This window comes from Primulina huaijiensis, chromosome 2 (genome assembly GCF_012295235.1).
Source record: "Primulina huaijiensis isolate GDHJ02 chromosome 2, ASM1229523v2, whole genome shotgun sequence".
Lineage (NCBI taxonomy): Eukaryota > Viridiplantae > Streptophyta > Magnoliopsida > Lamiales > Gesneriaceae > Primulina > Primulina huaijiensis.
This window is the reverse complement of record NC_133307.1, coordinates 26371905-26395350: the sequence shown is the minus strand read 5'-3', so window position 1 is coordinate 26395350 and position 23446 is coordinate 26371905. Positions and strand designations below refer to the sequence as shown.

Here is a 23446-nt window from a genome sequence, read left to right as displayed (position 1 = left end):
TTATTGTGTAATGACTACCATTAAAAATTATAATTTTTTTTAAAAAAAAATTAAACAAAATTTGCGGGTCCAACGGGTTCAGAATTAAATTGTCGCTAATGGGCTAAGAGCGACGTACTTATACCGTCGCTTTTAGAGACGGTTATAATATAACCGTCGCTAATTTGAATTTTGCGACGATTGTATTGAACCGTCGCTAACCGTCGCTAATATAGCAACGGTTTTAAAAAAACCGTCGCTAATATAAATATTGCGTCGGTTTTCAAAAAACCGTCGCTAAATATTAACGGCGCACTTTTACATACACGCTGTCGTTTATATAATTTTTTAACGGCACACATAAACGCACGCTGACGATATTACTTATCCGCAGCGTGCTTTTAATGCACGCCGTTAATACTGTCAACTGCAATAATATCAACAGCGCACATATGAGTGCACGCCGTTAAAAGTAATATTCGCAGCGTGCATTGATGACGTGCTGCGGAAAATCATTTTTTTTGTAGTGGCGGTTTGGTGGAAATTGGAGAATCTGTACATTAGAAGTCCAGCGAGCTTGAGAATATATCCAATTCTCTCATATTTGGCAGCTGGTATTCTTTGAAATTAGAAGAAGTCCAACCAGCCCAAATTTCTAAGGAATTGAAGAAGAAGAAGAAGGAAGGGAATCAAGATTCAAACACGAAAATCTCGATTCTAAATTAAATCGTTAATTAGTTGAAGGACTGAAAAACGAGATTTCTAGTCAAGAAAGGTCTCGAGATCTAAATACGAAGAGAAAATAAAATGTTTATTGTGTAAAAAGGAGGAACACTTGAAGAGAGATTGCCCAGACAGGAAACAATTCCATGACAAGCAGAATAATAATGGAAATGATGATACAGTGCCTGAAGGAGATCAAGGTCCGGAAGTTCTCCGAGTGATTGAAAGGAATCTTGACTTGGGATGTTCTTTCCACATGTGCACACATAGAGAATGGTTCTTGTCATTTAGGACTTGTGAAGAAAGCCATATGTTACTTGGCAACAACAAAGACTGTAACGTGATTGGCATTGTATCTGTTAGATTGAAACGTGCGAATAGAATGTAAAGAATCCTAAAAGATGTGTGACATGTATCAGATTTCAAGAGGAATTTGGTATCTTGTGAATGCTTGATTCTCATGGTTTTTGTTGCAAGATAGAACGTGGAGTCCTTAGAATCTTAAAAGGCTCATCGGTTGTGATGAAAGGGAGATTGGAGAAAGATTATACCTACTGCATAGAAAGGTGCTTTTTTTCTTCAAAGAATATATAAATTCTTAAAAGTTGTTTTTAGTGCTTTTTTCCAGATTTACTGGATTGATGAATATTGTTTTTTGTTAAAATCTGTATATCACTTCGTGAAATTTGCTTTATTTTGTTTTCTTATCTTCTAATTATTCAAATTTCAATTGTAATGTAAGAATTTTACGTCTTCGTAATTTTAGCCTTTTGGAAGGTCATCCATAATAGAATTTTCGAAAATAAAAAATAGCAAAATCCAGGTGAACTTTGGTGGAAAATTTTGTTTTGATCAGTCCGACATTCAACGCACACAGATCGCGCTCGTACGCTTGCACACAAGTCAAACCTTTTTCCATTGCAAATCAGGCACAAGATTTGTACCCCTGCGCAGGCGTGCACGAGAACCAATCTTTCTTATACTTTCACAAAGTGTAACTCAATATAAACTAACCAATGCTATGATTATTTTCATATGTGGGACATTTCCCACTTACTATCCACTTATCTAGGTTTTGCTTGTCCAATTTCTCATTCAAAAAGAATAAGCCCAATAGGCCAAATGCTCTAAGTCCAACAGTGATGACATGAAATTGATCATTAGTGTGCTGTCACCCTATGTAGTTTATGCATCTGATGATCATTGTTGAATTGCAATCAAATTTTGATTATTTGATGTCACTTTAACACTCCAACAATAAACAAATAAAATTACAAAAAATTCTTAAGTTTTTAGATTAAGAAAGGATTTTGTCGAATTAGATGACTAAAATCAAAATTCGGTCATTATTTTATTTGCATTACGCATAACAAATAAAAATATGACAATAATCCACTCTTTTGTTGCAACAAAATTAGGGGAAAAAAACTTATAGACGCTAGTGAAAATCAGAAAATACAAAATCTAGTGATACATGTTTCACTGAAAATAACTAATACTGAAATACATGCTTCATTTGACTAGTTTTTCTTTCTAAAAAGGTTTTAAATTGCAAAATTTAGTTATACTTATTTACCACCAACTGCATGGCATGTATTTGCAATTATTTGATGTATAATAGATATTTATGTAATGCACAATAGTTCCATTGATTTTTATTTTTTCGATACTTAGTGTTTTTGTTAAAATTTTCTTTCAAAAGTTTTTGTAATTTGCCCATAAATTTATACTTTTAATTTGATTTAGTTATTTTTTCTTTATTTTTCAAGGATCACGGAAATTATCATTTAATAATGATATACTTATTAAAAAAATATTATTTATAAGAGATTACATGCTTTTGTAATCTAGGAGATTGTGCTCTCCAATGCTCCAAACAAATCTATAATCATCTGGATTTTTTTTTTTATTTTCAATTTTTTTTAAAAAAAGTGACTCAATTGTTTGGTACAGGCACAATATATACGAATTATGAAACTTAAAACAAAGGTGAAATTTTTCCGGACGAGTCACTCTGCTCGTCTCAAAAGCTTCACCCCCAGACAAGTAAGAAACGAATCACTCAAATTGGGATAAACGTTTTGTATAGATTGCTCAATACAGCATAAGTTTCAACCAACTCAATTAAAAGAAAGAACAATCTTTGTTCCAGAACCACAAATTCTCAGATTTCAAGCATATATTTGCATTCACCCAGCCATATCCGAACCTCGAAAACAAAATCATAGAAAGATTCAAGGGCTCTGTTAGAAACCGATATGAAACAATAGTACAAAATGTCTGATTCATTATGTCAGCGGTGAAAGATTCGAGTTGTTGGTGGAGACGAGAAAAGAATCGAACACATTCAATAAGCCACAACGCTTCATGCTTTACTAAAATTGACACCGTGAAGAGGCTAATCACATCTACGTGCCCCATCTACAAGCCTTACAAAGCCACCAATCAATTCGAACCTCAGGAAGGTCACAAATAATTATAAAGAAGGTACTTCAATACACGTGGGCAACAACTCAGTTATTCATACAAATGAAGAAAACAGTCCATCGTGTATATTTATTTACTCACCCAAGTTAATAGAACCATCCATCATCAACTTTATGCTCAGACTATTGAACCTCCCTCTAGAGTAATGACGAGAAGCTTTTCTCCAATCAGTCCCAGTTTTCATCATAGCCACAAATTCATCATAGCTAATAAGCCCATCCTGAATATTTTATCATAAATTATGAGAATATATTCGAATTGTACAATAAATAGATGCTACAGATTTAGTTCTCACCTTGTCTGTGTCAACCTCCTGGAAAATGTCATTTGCCACATCTGTACAATCCTCTACTCCATCTTCCATCAATGCATCTCGCAGCTCATCAGGCTCAATGTAGCCGTTACTGTTTTTGTCAAAATAAGAGAATGCCTTGCGAAGATGTTCATCATTGGCCATCCTCTGGACATGGAGTGAAATGAAAAGAAATTCCCCATAATCCAAGGTACCTTTACCATTTACATCACCCTGTCAGGGAGAAATGATATAAGATTTCCCACTGGGTGTCAAATAAGGAATAACTTCAAATACTCTACGGTTGAAAAAATTAATTAAAAAATTTCATGCACCACATTGCAACAACTCTTGGTTTTGCACAGATTAAAATAAGACTTTGGTTATTGAAGATTTATTTAATTTTCAGCCAGAGGAACAAAATCGAGTTAACTAAGATCTGATTCAGAGCTTTTATCCCTGATCCAAACCAGTACAATCCAAAACCATCGAACTCATTCCTATCTGTCAGCTCAGCCTCCAGTCCCTGAAACCAGGAACCTCGTAATGTGAAACCTCCCAAAGTGACAGCTCAAGTGGCTGATCTACTTTACAATATTTAGTTTTCAGGACATTCTGACAACATCTGTAGCTCACATACAATCCCAAAGCATCCATATACTGTACTGTTGAACTAGTGAATATTTTATGACTGTAGCACCACCTCTTTCCAGATAACTCTACTGCTGCCACTACAACAGCTAATATAACTTCTACATCAAGAAGAAGTAGAAATAATAAGCATACAATTATAATAACGACAAATACATAGCCAAACATACCCCTGCACCCAACACAAACTCGGTCAATGGTATGGCTAACCTTCCACCAGGATTACCTCTCATCTTGCATTACAACGTAAATTACTTAGATCGTGAATAGAAACTTTCATTCCTTCTCATGGAGTTGTATGCGTAAACTTTGTAATAATAGTCAAAGCAAAGAATGTGAACTTATCAATATGAGAGGTGAGAGCTCTATGCATTTTAGTGGTTTATGCATTTTTAATGGTTTATTAAGCATCAAACTTACAGCTTCAAGGAGCATCTGTACGTCAGACTCAGCAAGCTGTGAATTGAATTTCAGTAATCCAGCCTTCAGTTCTTCTGATGAAACAATGCCATCATTATCAGTGTCTATCTTAGCAAACATCTCTTTGATGCCCTCAGCTTCTTCATTAGACAAGAAATCAGCAATTACCTAATCAAAGATTCATGATCACAAAATTTTCATAAAAGAAACAATTGCAGAAGATACTATGTCACTAATAAGATCATAACCAACCCTAAGAGCCTTCCTCTTGAATCTATTCATTAATGAGAACTGCTTCAGTCTTGACTTGACAATATCACCAAGAGGAACATTTGGAGCCTTTTTTGCATTTTGGAGCCAAGAATGTTCTGTGAATATAAATTTGCAAAAACGATCAAATTGAATGTTCAAACAAAGTCCTGTTCATCCTGAAACCACATGAGATTATGAATAACAGATTTGCAAGATTGCATAGCCATCTAAGGAACCTGACTTCTTCAAGTAAAAAAGACAGTGCAGTCATAGCAATTCTTACAGATTATATTCTTTCATATTTATCACGTCCGTCTCATTTGAATGCATGAAATTCACAAAAAAACAGCCATCTGACTATTCAATTTGTAAATGGAGGTACGAATGTGTAAAAAACAACTTATAGAAAACCATATGATCGCATATTCTACATTTATTGAACAATGATGTAATCTTTCATGTTTGTTCAGAATATATAACTGATGAAGAATTAAAAGTCGATTCACATCTCAGTTCATTCGACATTTACAAACTGCAGTGTTCTACATATTGCCTTCTCACTTGTATAGCAACCATACAACAGCATACACAGTTCTATTTTATGATCTTCAAATATATCGCTAAATCTCATGTTAGACGATAATCTCAAACAACACATATGTCAATAAACCTCAGTAAATAACTTTCAAATGTAACAAAAAAATGCTTTGAAATGGAAGTTAGAAAATGCAACAATTTTACCATTTCACGAATTCAATGCAATAAAGTAACAGTGTTTATGTAAAAATTTAACATACCAAGAACTTGTTTGGCCGTCAATCGAAGTTTAGGATCTGGCTCCAGCATTTGTTTGACAAGGCTCTTGGCACCATCTGAGATACTTGGCCACGGTTCACGTTCAAAGTCTATTTTCCCGCGTATGATGGCCTGAGCAACACCTTGTTCAGATTCTGTGTAACGGAAAGCAGTTTTCAAGCTTATTAATAAAGTTGAAAACATGCTCTGCCCGATAAAACAGGACACATTATGGGCAAATGACAACCACTCTTGCAAAACAAGTCCTATAGAACTAGCAGGTGTGGGGAATGAAAACTGACTCAGAGAGAAAAGAGGAGTAAAATAAGTTGATGACAGTTACCAGCCCAGAATGGAGGAACTCCACACAGTAAGATATACAGAATCACACCCGCACTCCATATATCTATTTCTGGTCCATAGTTTCTCTTAAGCACCTCTGGAGCCATATAATAAGGGCTCCCCACAATTTCAGAGAACCTTTCACCTAAAATACAAGGTCTACGGTAAGTTGATTCCATTGAATAACATACTATCATTCATAAGTTACGAGAAACATATTGATAACGATAGATACATATCCAGCATCTCTGGAATCAGAATCTGAAGAAACATCAATCTGCACAATGGAATCAATTACACATATTTATATACCACAAAAGGTATTCACCAACCATAAAGCATCTTTAAAAGCAACAGGTTTATATAATGAAGCAGGTAGATTGAATTCCTTATAATCCTAACCAGAGGATTCTCTGACCTATTTATTTAGATTATAGCATGACAATTTGAGAAAAGGTGAAACCGCTTGGTCGGTGAAAGCCAGAAGGCCGGGTCATTCCATAAGTTACAAATTTATATAGATCAGCGAAGGATGATAATGGAAGATTGGAAGTTGCAAAATTATACAATGTAAAACTAACAGGATTCATCATCAAGGAGCGAGGAAGTATAACAAACTTAATTAAACTAAAAAGAAGAAGATAATTAATGTGGGTTCATCATTGTTGTCCTTTACGAAATGTTTTCGAAAGCTAAGAATACTCACACTATGGAAAAAAATAGATATGCAATATATGAACGGGTGAAAACATAGTTCTTGATGGTAATTCATTTAGGACTTGAAATTTCAACTACTTATAGCTCATATTTTCAAAAATATAATGTAAAAACACGCCATCGTTTTGTGATGCCAACCAAAAACATTATCTTAACTGATTCCTGAAGGACATAAATAGAAAATATGTGATAAGGGAAAATCATATCATCCCTATCAATCAGAAAAAAAGAACGATACTGAGGTCGAATATTTCATTTAAGAACAGATTGGACAAAGGTTAGTATGCCCTATCCTATATAAAAAGCTAGTTTCGTTTGGTTAACCACTTCAATTTCTGTGGTAACAATTAGAACATTTATCATCATGATGCTAATTTAAAGTTTAAAAAAAAAACTAGATTTCAAATGTAGAAGTGAAGCACATTAACTTGCAGTCACACAACATTGAGATAAATGAGGCACGACATAGAGGACTAACATGTGCAATTCACAGAAAAAGAAAACAAAAATAACATAGTGAAATTCTTTGATTCCAGACTAGAGAATTATCCTTACCTAGTACATTTGAACTATTCCAACTCATTTTTGAATTTAACAAAAAATCAATAAGTACACTGTCCTCTCTTCCATCCTTTTAATTCATATTATTCAACTCAAACACTTGGTCAACCAGTATCTCTTATAACCTTACTAAGGTACACTAGATATGATCAAGGTACAGAATCTTCTACAACCCTGTCAGACTACAATAACTAGATCAATGAATTCACTTTTATGAATTATGAGGTGGATCTTCTGATGGCCAATTCTATAAACAGAGAAATACATAGGATGATAGGAAGATACAGCTTTTCCATGTCAACAAGTGATCTAGAATAGTTAGTTAATCAAAGAAGAAATATAATAAGTTCCTATGTATCCGCAGCTAATACCACAAGATTTCTTATTATTTGTAAATCATTCTATCAAACATAAGATGAAAGCAGCTAAAATCATTCATTCACCTGGCTTGAAGAAGATTGACAAACCAAAATCAATGGCTTTAAGCGGTGAATTCTCCTTCTTATTCGCAAACAAAAAATTCTCCGGCTTCAAGTCCCTGTGAATCACCCCATGCTTATGGCATAACTGCACGACCTCAACAATTGTTCTCGTCACCGAAGCAGCAGCCCTCTCAGTGTAATGCCCACGCGCCACGATCCTATCAAACAACTCTCCTCCCTCACACAACTCCATCACCAAATGCACAGCATTCTCATCCTCACACGCCTCCTTCAAGCTCACAATGCTCGAATTTTTGGGCAAATGCTTCATTATCGCCACCTCCCTCCTCACATCCTCCACATCCACAGCTGTCCGGAGCTTCCGCTTCGAAATCGACTTACACGCCAACAGTTCCCTGCTATCCCGTTCAACGCACAAATAAGTAACTCCGAATTCACCACGCCCGAGCTCTCTGTCAACCAAGTACTTTTCTTCAATGTTCTCCTTCTTAAGATCCTTTAAAACGGTGATAGTTTTCTTAATGTTGCCCGAGGACTTGTCCTTCCGGCCTTGATCGTGGCCGGAGAAATTGGAGGACTTTACGTCTTCTCTGGCTACAGCCGCTGGAGATCTGCAGCAGTTCCCCATCCAAATCGGGGATTTCGAATTAAACTACGGTTTTGAAAAACAGCAGAAACCCTAACCGTTAAAAAAAGATCTAAATTTCACATCATTGGACAGTGATTCCAAACAATTGTGATAGTAAAGCTCATATTTCAGCTCAGTAAACAAAATGTGAGTGATTTTTAACACAGAAAAAGGGTGAAATTCACTGTGTGTGACTCAGTGTAAAAGGAGCAACCGTTCTTCTATTGTGCAGTTCAGAGTCAAAAAAGGCTCGAACTGGAATTGCATCAAATTTTACTTTTCGCCCTCATATAACTTAAATACACTCGAACCCCTCGAGAGGAAAAGCTTGGCAAGTACAAGGCAATGGGGAAGCAAGGGCATTTCTGCCAATTCACTTAACGGCTCCAGAATGCGCCTTATTAAAGCATGTCAAGAAAAAAAGACGACATGTGATGAGTGTGTTACGTTTTGAATAAATAAAGAAGAAAAAACAAGTGTTTTATGGGCAATTTTGGCATTTCACCCCACTTCCAGATTCATTTATTTATCTCCAGAACAGAGGGGGAGGGGGGGGTGTGGATTTAGTATTTTCATTAAAAAAAAATGGATGACAGTATATTTTATTAAAAGAAATCAAGTCATTTCATAACTAGCATTTTTTGAAACGATACATTAATTTATTATATATATCAAACTTACAAAATCAAATAAGGAAAGTTCTCAATTTGAGGTATTTTCTGTAATGCCAGATTTGAACGAAATATTGCTTTAGGTGGAAATGGACATTAAGTAAATTTTATCATATAAATCTTTTTTTCGTTTTTAGTAATTTTTGTTTCGGTGATAAGTTTACTCAAGAAGATCTAACTTTGATTCCGACTGTGTTTCTGCATTTTCTTGGTTCTAACTTCGTTTTTGTACATAATTTTTGTTTGTTGCTAATTGTGTTTTCGTCTTGAAATATGGAACAGTTGAATTTAAATAAACTAGTCCGACTGTGTTGTCTTTCTTTCTGACTTTGCCTGACTAGATTCCATATAAGACCCTACAGACTAAATCATTCATTATACACTTTTCTCTACCAGATTTTGAACCATATATAGATGGGATTCAACAAAAGCAAATCAAGGGCCATCAACCCAAACTCATCAAATTTTGTTTGTAAATTTTATAGAAATTTGACCATCAAATCATTCAAAAACATACTAATTGGCTAATTAGTTTCCTTGTCCATCACTTCCATCCTTAGTGCGTTGAAATAAATGAACGAGAGAAGAATACATTGACATAATCATTGATGCACTTTATAAATTCTACTAATTAATCTGCTGATGTTGCCGGCCTCGGTACTTATTAGCATCATATATATACATATGTATTCAGTTGCAAGGAATCATATGTATGTCATCTGATTTGTGGTGCAGGGACATAAATTTCTCTCGATATAGAAAATGTTCGGGTTCGATCTCATGTGATAGCGAAAAACTCTCACACACCATATGATATTTAAAAAAAAGGAATACTACGAGTATACAATAACTAAAGAAATAGCCACAATTTTCTATATTTCGTGCTACCGAAATTAGAGTAAGACACAAGATTCCGTGGTTTTGTCTTTTTTATTTGCTACCAATTCTTATGTTGGAATTATGTCTCATTTTCAATTATAGTTTTTGTTAGTATGTGACAAGTTATTGCCTTTTTCTATTTGGTGAATTAATTTACTAAAAGCAATGCAAAAGCCTATCATTAAAACATGTTAGATTTCAACTAAAAAAACAAAAACATGTTGGATTCATTTTAGAAAAACAGTATGTTCCAATGTTGGAAAAATGTCATAGTGAATTTTTGGTATATTAAATGTTCGTAAATTTTTGGTATATTAAATGTTCGTAAATTGATGTTATTATTTATGTTAAGAATTTATATTTTTGAAAAATATTTATTTATTATTTAAAATTTTGACAAACATAATAATAGATAATTTTTTAATATTAACAGTTCCACTCAGTCAATATATCGAACGCAATAGTAAAGAAGTCAATTTTACGGCAGAAGATTGTTATCCTGATCTGAATGTTATCTCAAATGGTTTAAACATTTTTCTATAATAAATTTTTGTAATAATATTTAAAATTTAAATAATTCATTACATAATATCAATAATTTTAAGTGATTATTCGAATATTCATACTTCACTATTTTAATTATTAATTACATAAAATAACATATGCGATAATACTAATTTATATAAAAACAAACAAAATTCTGAATTCGAACATTGATGGTAAGCTGTGAATTGAAAACGCGGCAGGGTCTCATGTTTTTTATTTTTATGTTTAATCTATTTATATGTTTAATCGATTTATTCTATTGAAATTGATTTGTTTTAAGGTATTTAATCAATTTTTTCCCCCAAATATTATTTCAGTCGGAAGTCTAAAACCATAACTTATGCATATTTTGTAATGATAACTTCACGAACTTTGACTTAATAATGAAAACTTGTGATTGCAAAAAAAAAAAAAAAAAAAAACACACACACACACACACAAGCAACACCCCCAACCACTTTCTCCAAGTACCCCAACGGCCAAGACCAGCCCATTTTAAGAGTACATACTTTGGGTCCAATATGATGACCCGTAGCCCAAATTAAAACCGTTTAACCCTGAATTTGGATTTAAAATCAAAATATTAATAATTATTATTGCATAAAAACAGTTATAATTATAATAACAATAAAAAATGATATTAATAGCAAATAATGGCAAAATAATAATTATTTAAATATTTTAATTATAATATGATCTGGTTGTTAAAAATATTTATATTCCATCATTTACGTTCTCATTCTATTTCTACTTTATTTAATTCCATTAAAAATAATTAAATCATTTTCAGTCAGTTGATAAATAATTAATTGATCGAATTGGTTTACAAATACTGGGGGCATGCTCGAAGAAATATAGAACAAAGTTATAGGCTTAACAGTCAAGAAAATCCTAGCAGAGTTTTGGCCATTGCAAAATCAAATATAACTTAAAAACTTTGTTTTAGTAAATGTCCCACGCAAATAAAATTTCTACAGACTTTGCAAAAAAAAGGTGATCAATAGATCGAGTCAACAACTCAACGTCATGAGATGTTCGACATGGCTCGAAAAATATTTGATTAGTAATCGAAATCATCGAATTCGAGCCTCACCTGAACATGCTCGAACTTTTTCCGAGCCAAATTATTTTGTTCGATGGTAGTTCGCGAGATTTAATATTTTATTAATATAATATAATTATATATTAAATAAATATATTCCACACGTTTATTTTCGAGTAGCTCGCAAATATGTCTGAAAATTTATAGTCTAACTTGAACTCTAACTAGTAGAACTCGAGCTTGAAATATATGCCGATTTCAAGCCTTGAACTTTTCTTTCATATCCGGTTCGGTTACGTATCTAGATACGACATTCTATCCTTGGTTCAAATCTTTGCATTCGCTCTAATATAAAAGCATGTTTACTTTGCAAGAAAAGTCGAGTATATACTTGGTGGTCTGGCACGAGAGACAGTTGTGGTATAGGGGCAATGGTGGGGGCTCTTGCGGCCATGCAAGCACACTCCACATTTCATCGCTTTTTTGTCATAATTATGACTCTTTGATTTTGAATTTTGAACTTTATAAATTCCTTTTTATTTTGCAGACGTTTAGGTCATCTCCAACCCAAAATTCTATTTTAAAGCAACTCAATTTTAAAATAGTGCAGTTTCGGCACCAGATACAATATTCATCTCCAACACATCTACTTCAAATCTTACTCAAAAAAAGAATATTCTCGGAATATTCTTTTTTATTTAATTTAGTTAATTTTTATCTTATTATTTATTAAATATATTTTTTTAAATTTAGTGATATAATTATAATTGCATTTTATATTGGATATTTTTAATATTAAATTTTTAATAATTGCGATAATATTACAAAAATGATTAATTTAATTATTTTAAATATATTACTGAAATCTATATTATACGAATTGAAATATAAATAATTTAAATTGGTGAAATAAAATTAATACATGACATTAAATTAAATAACATATTACAAATACAATTTCAATCATTTGAACGACCATATTCATCCCATAAATGATCAATTAAAGCATTTCGTAATGCATAATGAGCGTCTTTGTCTTTTATTTTTTTATATCGAACGAGAAATTCTCGAAATCTGATATGCTCATTGACAATCATTTCTGATTATTAAAATAAAAAAATAAATATTATCTAATTATTAAAATAATATATAAAATATTATACTATTATTTAATATAAATATTTATAATTAAAAAAACAAAAAAAAAATTTAAAAAAAGGAAAAGCCCTATGCGCGAAGCTCTGCGCCAAATGTGGGCAGAGGGCAATGGAGCTGCGCTACATTGGAGAAACCGAAGCATCAAACTACCCAAGCATCAAATTAACTAGCGTGAAGTGGAGATGCCCTTAAGGGCTTTTCAACATTGCCATTTTTGTGTGTTAAGGCTCTTTAATTTCTTATTTTATTTGTACTTTTAACTTTTAATCCATTTCATCTTTGGGCGAAATTTGGGTCATGATTTCTTATTTTTCAATTTTTGACATTTTTTTTTCATTTGAAGCGTTAGTGTAACATGATATATATGAGCAACAAATCTGAACCTAATCATAAAACATACACGAATAACAAATTAAAGCTAAAATTTAATAGAATAGGTCTCTTATGAGACGGTCTCACGAATATTTATCTGTGAGACGGGTCAACCTTATCGATATTCATAATAAAAAGTAATAATCTTAGCATAAAAGGTAATATTTTTTCATGGATGACCCAGATAAGAGATCTGTCTCACAAATACGACTCATGAGACCGTCTCACACAAGTTTTTGGCAATTTTTAATAATATGAAAACTAAATATCAAATTCGCATAGTTTTTCCATAAAACAAATATTAAGGAGCGTGAGTGATAAAGTCAACTTTGTTAGCAAGCAAATAAAGAGAGTTATAATTTTCGTTTTGGGATTCTAATATTGTAAGATTAGATAATATTTTGATTTTTTTAATTGTTGATAATTTTAATTTTTTTTTTTTTGGAATGTCGATATCTCATGTTAATGACACATGGGGAACATAATTAAAATAATAGGAAGATCAAAATTGAGGTTAGTTTATATTAAATTGAGAATATTTGTTCTCGTTTTTCATTACCATTAACTCATATAAATCTCTCACATTTTTTTTTAAATGTATCTGATCACATCACATATAAATAAATAATTTATATATAATATAAAATAATCCCAAAATTATATTATAATACAAATTCAACTTTGCCAGCAAACAAATATATAGGGTCCCACGCTTAAATATCGGGATCCACTGCATGAAAGCTACGTGGAATAGCATGGTAGGCGCCCTCGCGTGAGACACGACAGAATGCCGCGTTTAATTCAACCCCTCGGACCCGGATCCGCCGGAGGATCTTGCCAACCAAATGATGCACACTCAGGTTCTTTGATTCTTTGCCTATAAAACATATATAATCAAATAATTTATTCTATATATATATTTCTCATTAGATAATTTATTGGATTTGCAGCTAATTAATTTAATAATTATTCTGACATCCTGTCATTCGCTTAATGTGACGCAGGGACATAAATTTTTCCAAAAATTTTAATTGAAAGTTGTATTTCATGTGAAACAAAACTTTGGCATAAGTGATCTCTCCCATTTTCTTCATATAATTGGCTCAAATTCGAGCTCTCCTCATCCTATAATTTAGGAAATTAAAAAAAAAGTTGGATTTCATGTAGTAGCGAAACACTCTTAAACCTCATATAATTAAACCAAAAACTTTATGAATTATTCTTTAGAGAATAATTTAATTTCATCCGATTAATAAACAAAATAAAGAAATAAAAAAAAAAGAAGGCTTTCCATTTTATGACAATAATGTGCACACGGTTTGCATGAATGCGAAGATTATCTATTGATCCGTTGTCTCACCAAAAGAAACAAATTAAAATTATTCATTTTCTAATTATTTAATTAAGGTGTATATTTACTATCATTAATAAAAAAGGTGGATTGATGCGACAATTTTCACATAGTCTAATCCTATCATTACATTACTTTGCACCTTTACTTTTGAAAGTTAAACGATTGTAATTTAATCTGATTTTTTTCTAATGAAATGTAAAAAGTAAAAAACAACAACAACAACAACAACAAATATAGGCTTAGGCTATTTTCTTAAAGAAGGGTACGAAATTTGTTACAAATGTTAAAATATTGTGACTTGAATTTAATTCAATACCAAAAATTAGTTCAAGGAGGGAGGATTGTTCAAGTCCATATACACAACTTATATGGATTTATATCCAATCGACGTGAGACAACTAACACACCCTCTCATGCCCAATAATGAACATATGAAGCGTAAATTTACAAGACGTTATCGGAAAGCTCATATATCAGTCCAACATATAACTGTAGGCACGTGCTAGCATCGGAACCTGACTTTTTGAAACTAGAGCTGTCAAACAGGCCCACACCCATGACCGGGCTGGACAATCCACCATCCCGACAGACTGGAAATCCCCAACCCAAGGTGGGTTGCGAGTTAGACTAGCCGACCAACGAGTCACACCACAAAAAATAAAAATAAAAAATATTATAATTAATTAAAAATTTTATTTCATAAATATATATTTATCAAATATCAATAAAAATTCTATTATTGATTTCACGTGTTTACATTTTTTACAAAGTAAATAGTACAAAAAAAATAAAACTTTCATTTAAAAATTCATATATCACAATAAATCTATGATTAAAAAATTTATTTTCCTTCCAGACCCACAGACCAACCCAAGCATGCCACAGGCTGACCCACTTAGGCTTGTGACCTGCGCTGGTTGGCTTACCTTATTTAAATGGGTTGAAAAAATTTCAACTTAATTCATTTAAATTGTCTGACGAGCCGATCCTACTAGGGTAACAATCACATGTAAAAGGCAACTTTATGGCCTAAATCAAGCGTGCATATTTTTTAAAATAAATACATCAAATCAATTAATTATTTAACATGTTAAGTTTTAAAGCTTAAGAAAAATTCTAAAGTGGAGGCAGTGATATACATCGAGAAGAATATGTAATGAAGAAAAATTATAGTTAAAGGGCAAAAAATAATAATCAAATCATGGAGATTTTGACAAAAATAATCGAATTAGGTATAAATTCAAAATTTACCTTTGAATATATAAATTACCAACCTTTTCATTGTTTTTAAAAATAAAAAAAGTAATATTTTATTTTCGAAGTTTTCAAACAAGGCTATTATATTATATTCATATTGTTCTCTCATATAATTCACAATTTTTGTCACTAAAATGTGACATTAAGTAGAGCTGGATTCGAGACTTGATGAAAGAGAATAGTAAAAACTATATATATTATATATATTTATAATTATATAATAGAAATAAGTGCTATTATATAAATCTATATCAACAAATTTAGTCATATATTTTTCGAATTTTGATAATTTAAATTTTTCTTATCATAATTATTACATAAGAACAACTTCATTGTCATGTTGAAAAAGAAAAGACATAATTTAAACAAAAATAACAAATTAATACTAAAATTTAACAATATATTAAAAAATAAACGCACGAAAAATAATTGTTGAGGTTTAAAAACGTCCACTTGGAAGCAAAAGACTGCTTAAAACAAAAGACAACGCCCTTTCGCTCTAATCTTTGTTTTTTCCAGCTGGTCAGCATGGCGACAGCGAAACGCGCGCAATATGAACAAATGTGTACGCTCCAAAAAGATATTTACACCAAAGTAAATAAACATAAATACAAAAAGCATATAAATATGTATTTTGAAAAGGGAAAATCAGTTTCCGCGTAGAAGGATGAGACAGAAGGAATACAGAAACTGTGCAAAAGAGAAAAAAGGAACGATCTAAAAGGAAAAGAGTTTCGGTTTCTGCTCTCTTCTTTGACACCTAAGCCAAATATTCCTTTGAAAAAGATTTCCATTTGTCACGCCATATTTTCACACTGCCCCTTTTAAATTTAATACCGCACGACGATTATCAGAAAACCCTTTTTCCAAGTTCTCATTTCCACCCTTTTCTTGTTTCCTTCAGTTCTTCATATCCAGCCAAGATTTATTATCTTTCTATTTATGGATCATTCGCAGTTGCATAATCCTTATTCTGCAGCTATGAATATCGATACGGCGAGTGGAGACAGGTTTCCTCAATGGAGTATTCTAGAAACGAGGGATTTGCTGATTATTCGGGCAGATCTCGACCCCAATTTCATGGAGACCAAGCGTAATAAGGTTCTGTGGGAAGTCATCTCGACCCGGATGAAAGAAAAGGGTTACAGCAGAAGCGCTGATCAGTGTAAATGCAAGTGGAAAAACCTTGTCACACGCTATAAGGTATATACACAAATATGTTTATGTGTGTGCATATTGTTGTAAAAAAATAATTAGATTACAGATATTAATTATATTTTAATATATACGCCATAGATAAGGTCATAATCATTTCTGGTGTGTAGTAACTAATTATTAATACGAGCTTTATCTCATTATTCTTATATGTACTAAGATAAATGAACTTTGCGATATATTAACTTATAGCATATGGGATAATAGTTATAGGATAAGATTGTACCAAAAAAGATGCTTAGCTTGCAAGTTTTCTAATTTATTTATTTATTTTTATACATAGGGATGCGAAGCGATGGAAGCAGAAGGGATGAGGCAACAGTTTCCATTTTTCAATGATCTGCAAACCATATTCACCGCAAGAATGCAAAGAATGCTTTGGCTGGAGGCTGAGGGTGGCGGAGCCACCGCCAGCACTTCGAAGAAGAGAAAAAAGACTTCGGCAGCCCAATATTCTTCGTCCGAGGAGGAAGACGAAAACGAGGAAAGCGAAGGAGAGAAGGCCGTGGGAACAAGAAGGAAGAAGATCCTTAAAGGGAAAGAAACAGGAAACCCTGCGGCTGGAACGAGTTCTAGCAATGTGAGTTCAATAATAAACGGGGTAAAGGGTATAATGGAGGGCTACATGAAACAGCAAATGGAAATGGAGATGCAGTGGATCAAAGCTTATGAAGCAAGAGAGGAGGAGAGGAGGGTGAAAGAGATCGAATGGAGGCAAAAAATGGAGGCTTTGGAGAATGAGAGGATAATGATGGAGAGAAGATGGAGGGAAAGGGAGGAACAAAGGAGGATTATGGAAGAAGCTAGAGCTGAGAGAAGGGATGCTCTTATTACAACCCTTTTGAATAAGCTTAGAAGAGAAGACATGTAGTTTTTGTCTTAAATTCGATGTTTGCATTGTCTCTTTGTTCATTTCTTGGTTCTTGCTTTAGAAGAAGAAGGATCAACATGGATATACATACGCACCATGTAGTGCGAACGTTGAGATTCAACAACTTCATCTTCTCGCATTTGGCTCAAGGTTTATAATATTTGGAGTGAAAAAATAGTTATGTTATTTCATCCTTTGTCGTACCAACCCACGAGCCAGGCGTTGCTGCTAGAGGTATGTTCTTGAACCTCGTATTCACCTAGTATTGGTGGCTGATTATCAGCATGTATGATTGAATTTTGAGTTTAATTTAAGTGAAGTTTTTAGGCTTTTAAGAAATTATAAATTTATTAATGTTTACCAATTAATAGATCAAGCGAGGTTTGACATCATTTTATGTCCACGTTTTTTTGTTCAAGAATGTGTATGTCATTGCCAACGCAAATTAATATTGTTTGCTAGACTGTTGGGAATTTGTTAAGCTAAATATGATGCATGCACCAGCTTTTTGAAATTTCAGTCGCTTGGAAGAAAAGTAAGAAAGCCGCCTAGCTACTGATTGAATTAATGAATTTTTTTTGTCCAGTCTTATGTAGTTTTACTTGCATATTTTTTGTCACACGATTTATAATTCCTATAGTTTAATGTTTTTCCCCAAGATTGGTTAATTTGTAAGATTCAACTTTTTTATAATTTTTTTTGCAGTTTTGTTGATTAAGTCAATCAAAAACTACCGAAGCAGAGGTAAACTCGAAGAATATATAAAGTTTTAAACTAGTTCAGTCCAGCAAACCTATGTCCACCAGATTACACATAGCTAGATGTCAAACAAATTCACTAAATTAAACAACACAGTGTTGGGGTGACCATGGTATGAACGTATGAACCCGTGGTTGAGCCGGTGTGAACTTTACGCTGCTATAGTCGAAACATGCGCCACATGTTGCCCACATCAATGTATTAAGAGTATATCTTTCCCTAGAGAGATTTGAGAACGCTGAGAATTTGAAATTCCATTGGCCCTTACATAAGTTGCTATGCCTTGTACGTTATTTTATAGCAAACCCTTCAACCTATGGAATTGTTGTTTATGTTCCATATATAACATGTGGAACAGATAGAATAGGGATAGAGCTTATAGTATTTGATTTATAATTTTGTATCACGAATCGGAGTTATCCTATGTATCTTTAGATCTTCCTTATAACTGTATCGAACATGAAATTTATTGTTATCTTTCGAGGTTAGATTATATACAAATATAGTAATATTTTGTATAGTAATTTTTCGATCGTATGTACATGTGTAGGCATGCATAGTTTTGATAATAAAACTAACATACATATATAATATGCATAGTTCATTCTATTCTACACGGGAAGTAACACTCTCAGTTTTTTAATATAAGATATTCACATTAACATATCGGTTAATTCAAACAAAAAATATTGATTTAACCACTTTTATTTATTTTGAAAATAAACATCTTGTAGAAAACAATGTACTGAAAATATCACTCCCGATTTTTTTGCACATCTATACACATGCATGTATAAAAAGAAATTACGTAAATATTCTTATTCAAACCGCTTTACTTTTGTACGGAGGATAGCTTTTTTGAATAATATGATAACTTAACAATTATACGAAGGTAACGTGTATTCAAACATCACACAAAAATTCATATGAGATCGTTTTACTAACTGAGTTTGTAAGATAAATATCTTATTCTACTCAATCTATTAAAAATATTATTATGACAAAAATATTACTTTTTACTCTATTTTTGGACTAGATCGAATCATCCAACGAATATAAATTTGTTAGATCCGAGACATATTCTTCACATAATCACATTAATGTCAACATCACAGGTTGAGGAAACCAACACGCATGCAATAAGATGGCAGCTAACCAATTCACGGTTTTCGTGGCTAAAATGATTATCTTTCCCACGATCCAACGAATAAATAAATTAACCATTCAATAGTAAATTAATGGGGAAGTTGGTGAAAAATCCCCGATCAAAATATTTCTTTGGGTTTACTCCCTACCCACAAAATTGTGGTACTATGTCATACAAATTGTGGTACACTTCATGTGGAAATGTGGTACACTTCATGTGGAAATGTGGTACTAAAAAAGTACCTAGGGACTGAACACTAAAAAAAAAGACGGCTGGGGACTGATCCCCAATTTCCCGTAAATTAATCTTGCTGCTTTTGTGACTATTAAACGTGACAAGAGAGCATGATATGTAAGTAATAGTACATGTTAGCTACACTTTGCCTAGCTTATTGCAATGATCTCCTAAAATTCTCGTGTGGACTAATTAGGCATGTCGATTGTGTTCGGACGATGTGTCACCTTTATGCAGGGGCGGACCCGAGAATTCGGTCTTGGGAGTTAAATTTTGTGAGAAAAAAATTTGTGGGTCGATGTATTATTTTTCATAACATAGAGAGTATATATTTTCAAAAATAAAATACATGATTGCGTATTAGTAAAGATAAATGCTAAATTCATTAATTGTTCAAATAATAAACACCGCGGACACACACACACACACAATACATTCATAAGAAATTTAATTTAACTGAAGATATGTGGTTGAACTTGAACAATTAAATATTCATGTTTTTAATCATTATTATTATTAATATAAATTACATATTTTTTAGATTTATTTTATATTTATAATTTGATATCATTCTTTCAATACCACAAAATCACTTTATTTTAAAATTATTATGTAGCCTATTTAAATTTCCTTTAAGCTTATCGATACTTACCCAAACATTAAAAAAAACGAAGTAAAAAATTATAATGCTCTTTAGTTTTATATTAAAATCTTAAAAAAACATATATAGATTATATTGAACAAATTAAAAATATAAAACCCTTTGGAATTGCGTGGAATAGGGGTTGCCCAGACTAAAGCCCAATGAAGCCAACACATAGGCACGGCCCTTCCTTAATGGCCCGACTAGATTCTTGGCTATGACCCATTTTACTTGATGAAAATTATGTGGCTAAAATTGAAGATTTAGGGCTTTCGAAATTCCGCTCTCTCGATCAAACTCACGTGAGTGCTGATGTAAAAGGCAGCTTTGGATATCTCGATCCGGAATACTGCAGATGCTTACAAGTATCACAAAAAACGGATGTGTACTCTTTCCGGGTTGAGGTATTATGTGCAAGGCCGGTTATTGATCAATCTGTTGGCAGAGGTAAAGTTAGCTTGGCTGACTGAGGAATGACTTGGATAAAGAAAGGGCAGCTAGAAGAAATCATGGACCCTCCTCTTCTTCTCAAAGGGAAGATTTATCCTGATTCATCGGTGCTCAAATGCTTGCAAGAACACGGAGTTATCTTCAATGCATGGGGTGTTTTCCCCTGTTTTCACAAGAATAAACAAATTATTAGTGAAAAAAATATATGTATATTTGGGAGAAATATGATATAATTTTTAATTGATGAAATGTTTGAAATTTATATTTTTTTTATATGTGTCGGTTTAATTTTATAATTTAAATAATGTAATGTGAATGGTCAGAAAACTTCCGATACGCTGTAGCATTAGCTTAATTCTTTTATTTGCATGCTTACTACCTGATATTGGCAAATAATATTTTCATCGTTCTTTTCTATTAATAACAGTACTTCAATATAATTATAAAATTTAAATAAAACGTAGATTTACATCCATTATTAATAAACAAAAATATACTCCAAGACATTGTATAAAATTTATGTGATAAACTGAGGATTAGAATTAGTATAAATTATAATCTTGATTTATCATCGTTATATTATATATTTTTCATCTTCATATTCCACTAACCAATTAATGGTGCTCGTTACTAAGTCTTACCATGCGTTTGGTACATTTTTCATCATCTTATTTCATGAGCCAATATAATTTTTTTAATATTAAATAATATTGTATTTAATTATCAAATCAAATTCTAAATTACATTTTGCACGTCCTGCAAATAATATTGTATTTAATTATCAAATCAAATTCTAAATTCTAAATTAATGGAACCAAACACAATCAAATCCTGCAAATATAAATTTTGTACGTCCTCCCTTCCCTTTTTATTGCTCTTTTCGTTCATTTAACCAAAAGTATATATCAAATCATTGTACCGTTGCTTTTTTCATACGATCTCTACACTTTTTAATTACGTAGAAAATTCTATAAGTAGAACTAATTCCTGTACAGTCTGAGTCAACAACACTTCAAGAATTTGTCCCCCAAATTGGCCACATATATCCTCAAAATCTTCCAACTTCGAAATCTGGCCGTACGTCCAATCACAATCGATCTCGTCCGCACTTTCTTGGGTCAACTTGAAAACTTGTTCGAAAATATTTGTCCACTCATGATTTCTTGATCTCTTCTCAGTTTTGCTCTTGCTGATTGCCCTGATTTCTCCATTCTTCGTGAGCCTTTGGGCTGACGAATAGTGTTTATTCGAACATATTTCGTGCGACGCTTCTTGGACATGAAATCAAGAGAAAAATAAATTACCATCTATTTTTTCCATGATGGAACAAGAATTTTGACGCAAAATACATTATCGCTTGGGGTGAAATTAGAAAAAAATATTGTTTTTGTTTTTTGTAGTTTCTAACATAATATTGAAATGGTGTCGGACATTCGGCACTTCAAAAAAACTGGTCGTGTTACGATCAAATTTTGGCTAATTAACCGATCGATGAAGACCCATTTTTACCTCTTCCTGTTGGTTCAGGGTGTATTTTCTTGACACCATGCACTTTTTTCTTCTTCACTTGCTTCATAGTTGGCCTAGAATCCATTGCTGGTTTGTTGATCACTGCCCTTTTTTCCCTCAAATTTACGCTAGTTTTTCCATTAAAATCCTTCTTCTGAGACTTGGCACAAACTGCTGATCTGCTTCCTTCCCGGGTCTCCATTTTTCTACCTGCAGGCAGCTTCTTGTTTACTGTTCTCTCCTCAAAGTTTTCACCATTTCTTGATTTTCCTCTTGCCCTCTTCTCCATTTTCCTTTTCTCGTAAATCACGCTTGACTTTCTTGCTACAAGCTGCAGCTGATCTTCTTCGCATGCTCCAGTTTCATCTACTTCGTCTAATGGGAAAACTACACTAAATTTATCGTCCAGTACGAAAAGACTCGAAGGGACTTCTCTGAACGAAACAGAAGTTCTAACCCTCCTGTGCCGGCGGTGACACGCTTGCTTTACTGGATCAAATTGCGAGAGAAAATCGATGGAGTTCACCGACCTGCTTCTGAAGTAAGAACCCAGAGTTTTCTGCCTCGAAGGTAAAGGGCTCGCTGGAAGCGATTCCAGCCCCATTAATCTTGCCACGACTCCTGGTTTTAACGATGCAGTAGCTTGTTTCCCATGATTAGCCTCAGATTCTGAAGATTTTTCCGGGTTCCGACAATCGATTTGCGTCGTGTTCAATTCGATATTGAGCTGGTCCGACGGGTGTGTCGGCAGGCTTCCAGTGCACAGCAAGCTGCGCAGAAAGCCGGAGAAGCATTTGGTCGAAGTAGGATTATTTGCTGAACTACCTTTCATTGCTGCAATTGTTCAGAGAGAATTTACACACAATGAGATAATGAATCTGTTGGGTGTTTGGAATTCGAAAAAAGTGGAGCTATATTTGGATTTAATTAATGAATGAATGAAATGGAAATCTGAAGAATTATTGGAGGGTATTTGGGTAGTGAGAATTGATGGGATGGAATGGATTATTATTTTATCCGGGAAGATGCCAAGACTTTTGCCTTTGGAT

The 23446-nt window shown here is 32.9% G+C and overlaps 3 protein-coding genes across 5 annotated transcripts; 1 reads left to right on the top strand and 2 right to left on the bottom strand.

Annotated features, from left to right (window-relative positions):
- Positions 1–2965: 2965 nt before the first annotated feature.
- Positions 2966–8567, bottom strand: LOC140971076 (calcium-dependent protein kinase 13). The gene is made up of 7 exons (XM_073433144.1): positions 7663–8567; positions 5943–6086; positions 5602–5754; positions 4805–4920; positions 4553–4720; positions 3485–3715; positions 2966–3409 (listed from the first exon to the last, which is right to left on the bottom strand). Exons 1-7 carry the CDS (start codon positions 8288–8290, stop codon positions 3263–3265), a joined length of 1587 nt encoding a protein of 528 aa, XP_073289245.1. The 5' UTR covers positions 8291–8567; the 3' UTR covers positions 2966–3262.
- A 7673-nt stretch (positions 8568–16240) lies between these two features.
- On the top strand, positions 16241–18890 carry LOC140971075 (trihelix transcription factor GT-3b-like). 2 transcript variants are annotated; one of them, XR_012174248.1, is made up of 3 exons: positions 16241–16772; positions 17068–17889; positions 18361–18890. XR_012174248.1 is itself a non-coding variant. In XM_073433143.1 (2 exons), the coding sequence occupies exons 1-2, from the start codon at positions 16512–16514 to the stop codon at positions 17653–17655; spliced, it is 849 nt and encodes a 282-aa protein (XP_073289244.1). In that variant the 5' UTR covers positions 16241–16511; the 3' UTR covers positions 17656–18347. The 2 variants fall into 2 exon arrangements, 1 of the variants encoding a protein (XP_073289244.1); XM_073433143.1 differs by lacking the exon at positions 18361–18890 and having other exon boundaries at positions 17068–18347.
- Positions 18891–21714: 2824 nt separating this feature from the next.
- LOC140960824 (uncharacterized) lies at positions 21715–23389 on the bottom strand. 2 transcript variants are annotated; one of them, XM_073419119.1, is made up of 2 exons: positions 22398–23389; positions 21715–22156 (listed from the first exon to the last, which is right to left on the bottom strand). In XM_073419119.1, the coding sequence occupies exons 1-2, from the start codon at positions 23227–23229 to the stop codon at positions 21843–21845; spliced, it is 1146 nt and encodes a 381-aa protein (XP_073275220.1). In that variant the 5' UTR covers positions 23230–23389; the 3' UTR covers positions 21715–21842. The 2 variants fall into 2 exon arrangements, with proteins under 2 accessions (XP_073275220.1, XP_073275211.1); XM_073419110.1 differs by having other exon boundaries at positions 21717–22159; positions 22398–23388.
- Positions 23390–23446: the final 57 nt, after the last annotated feature.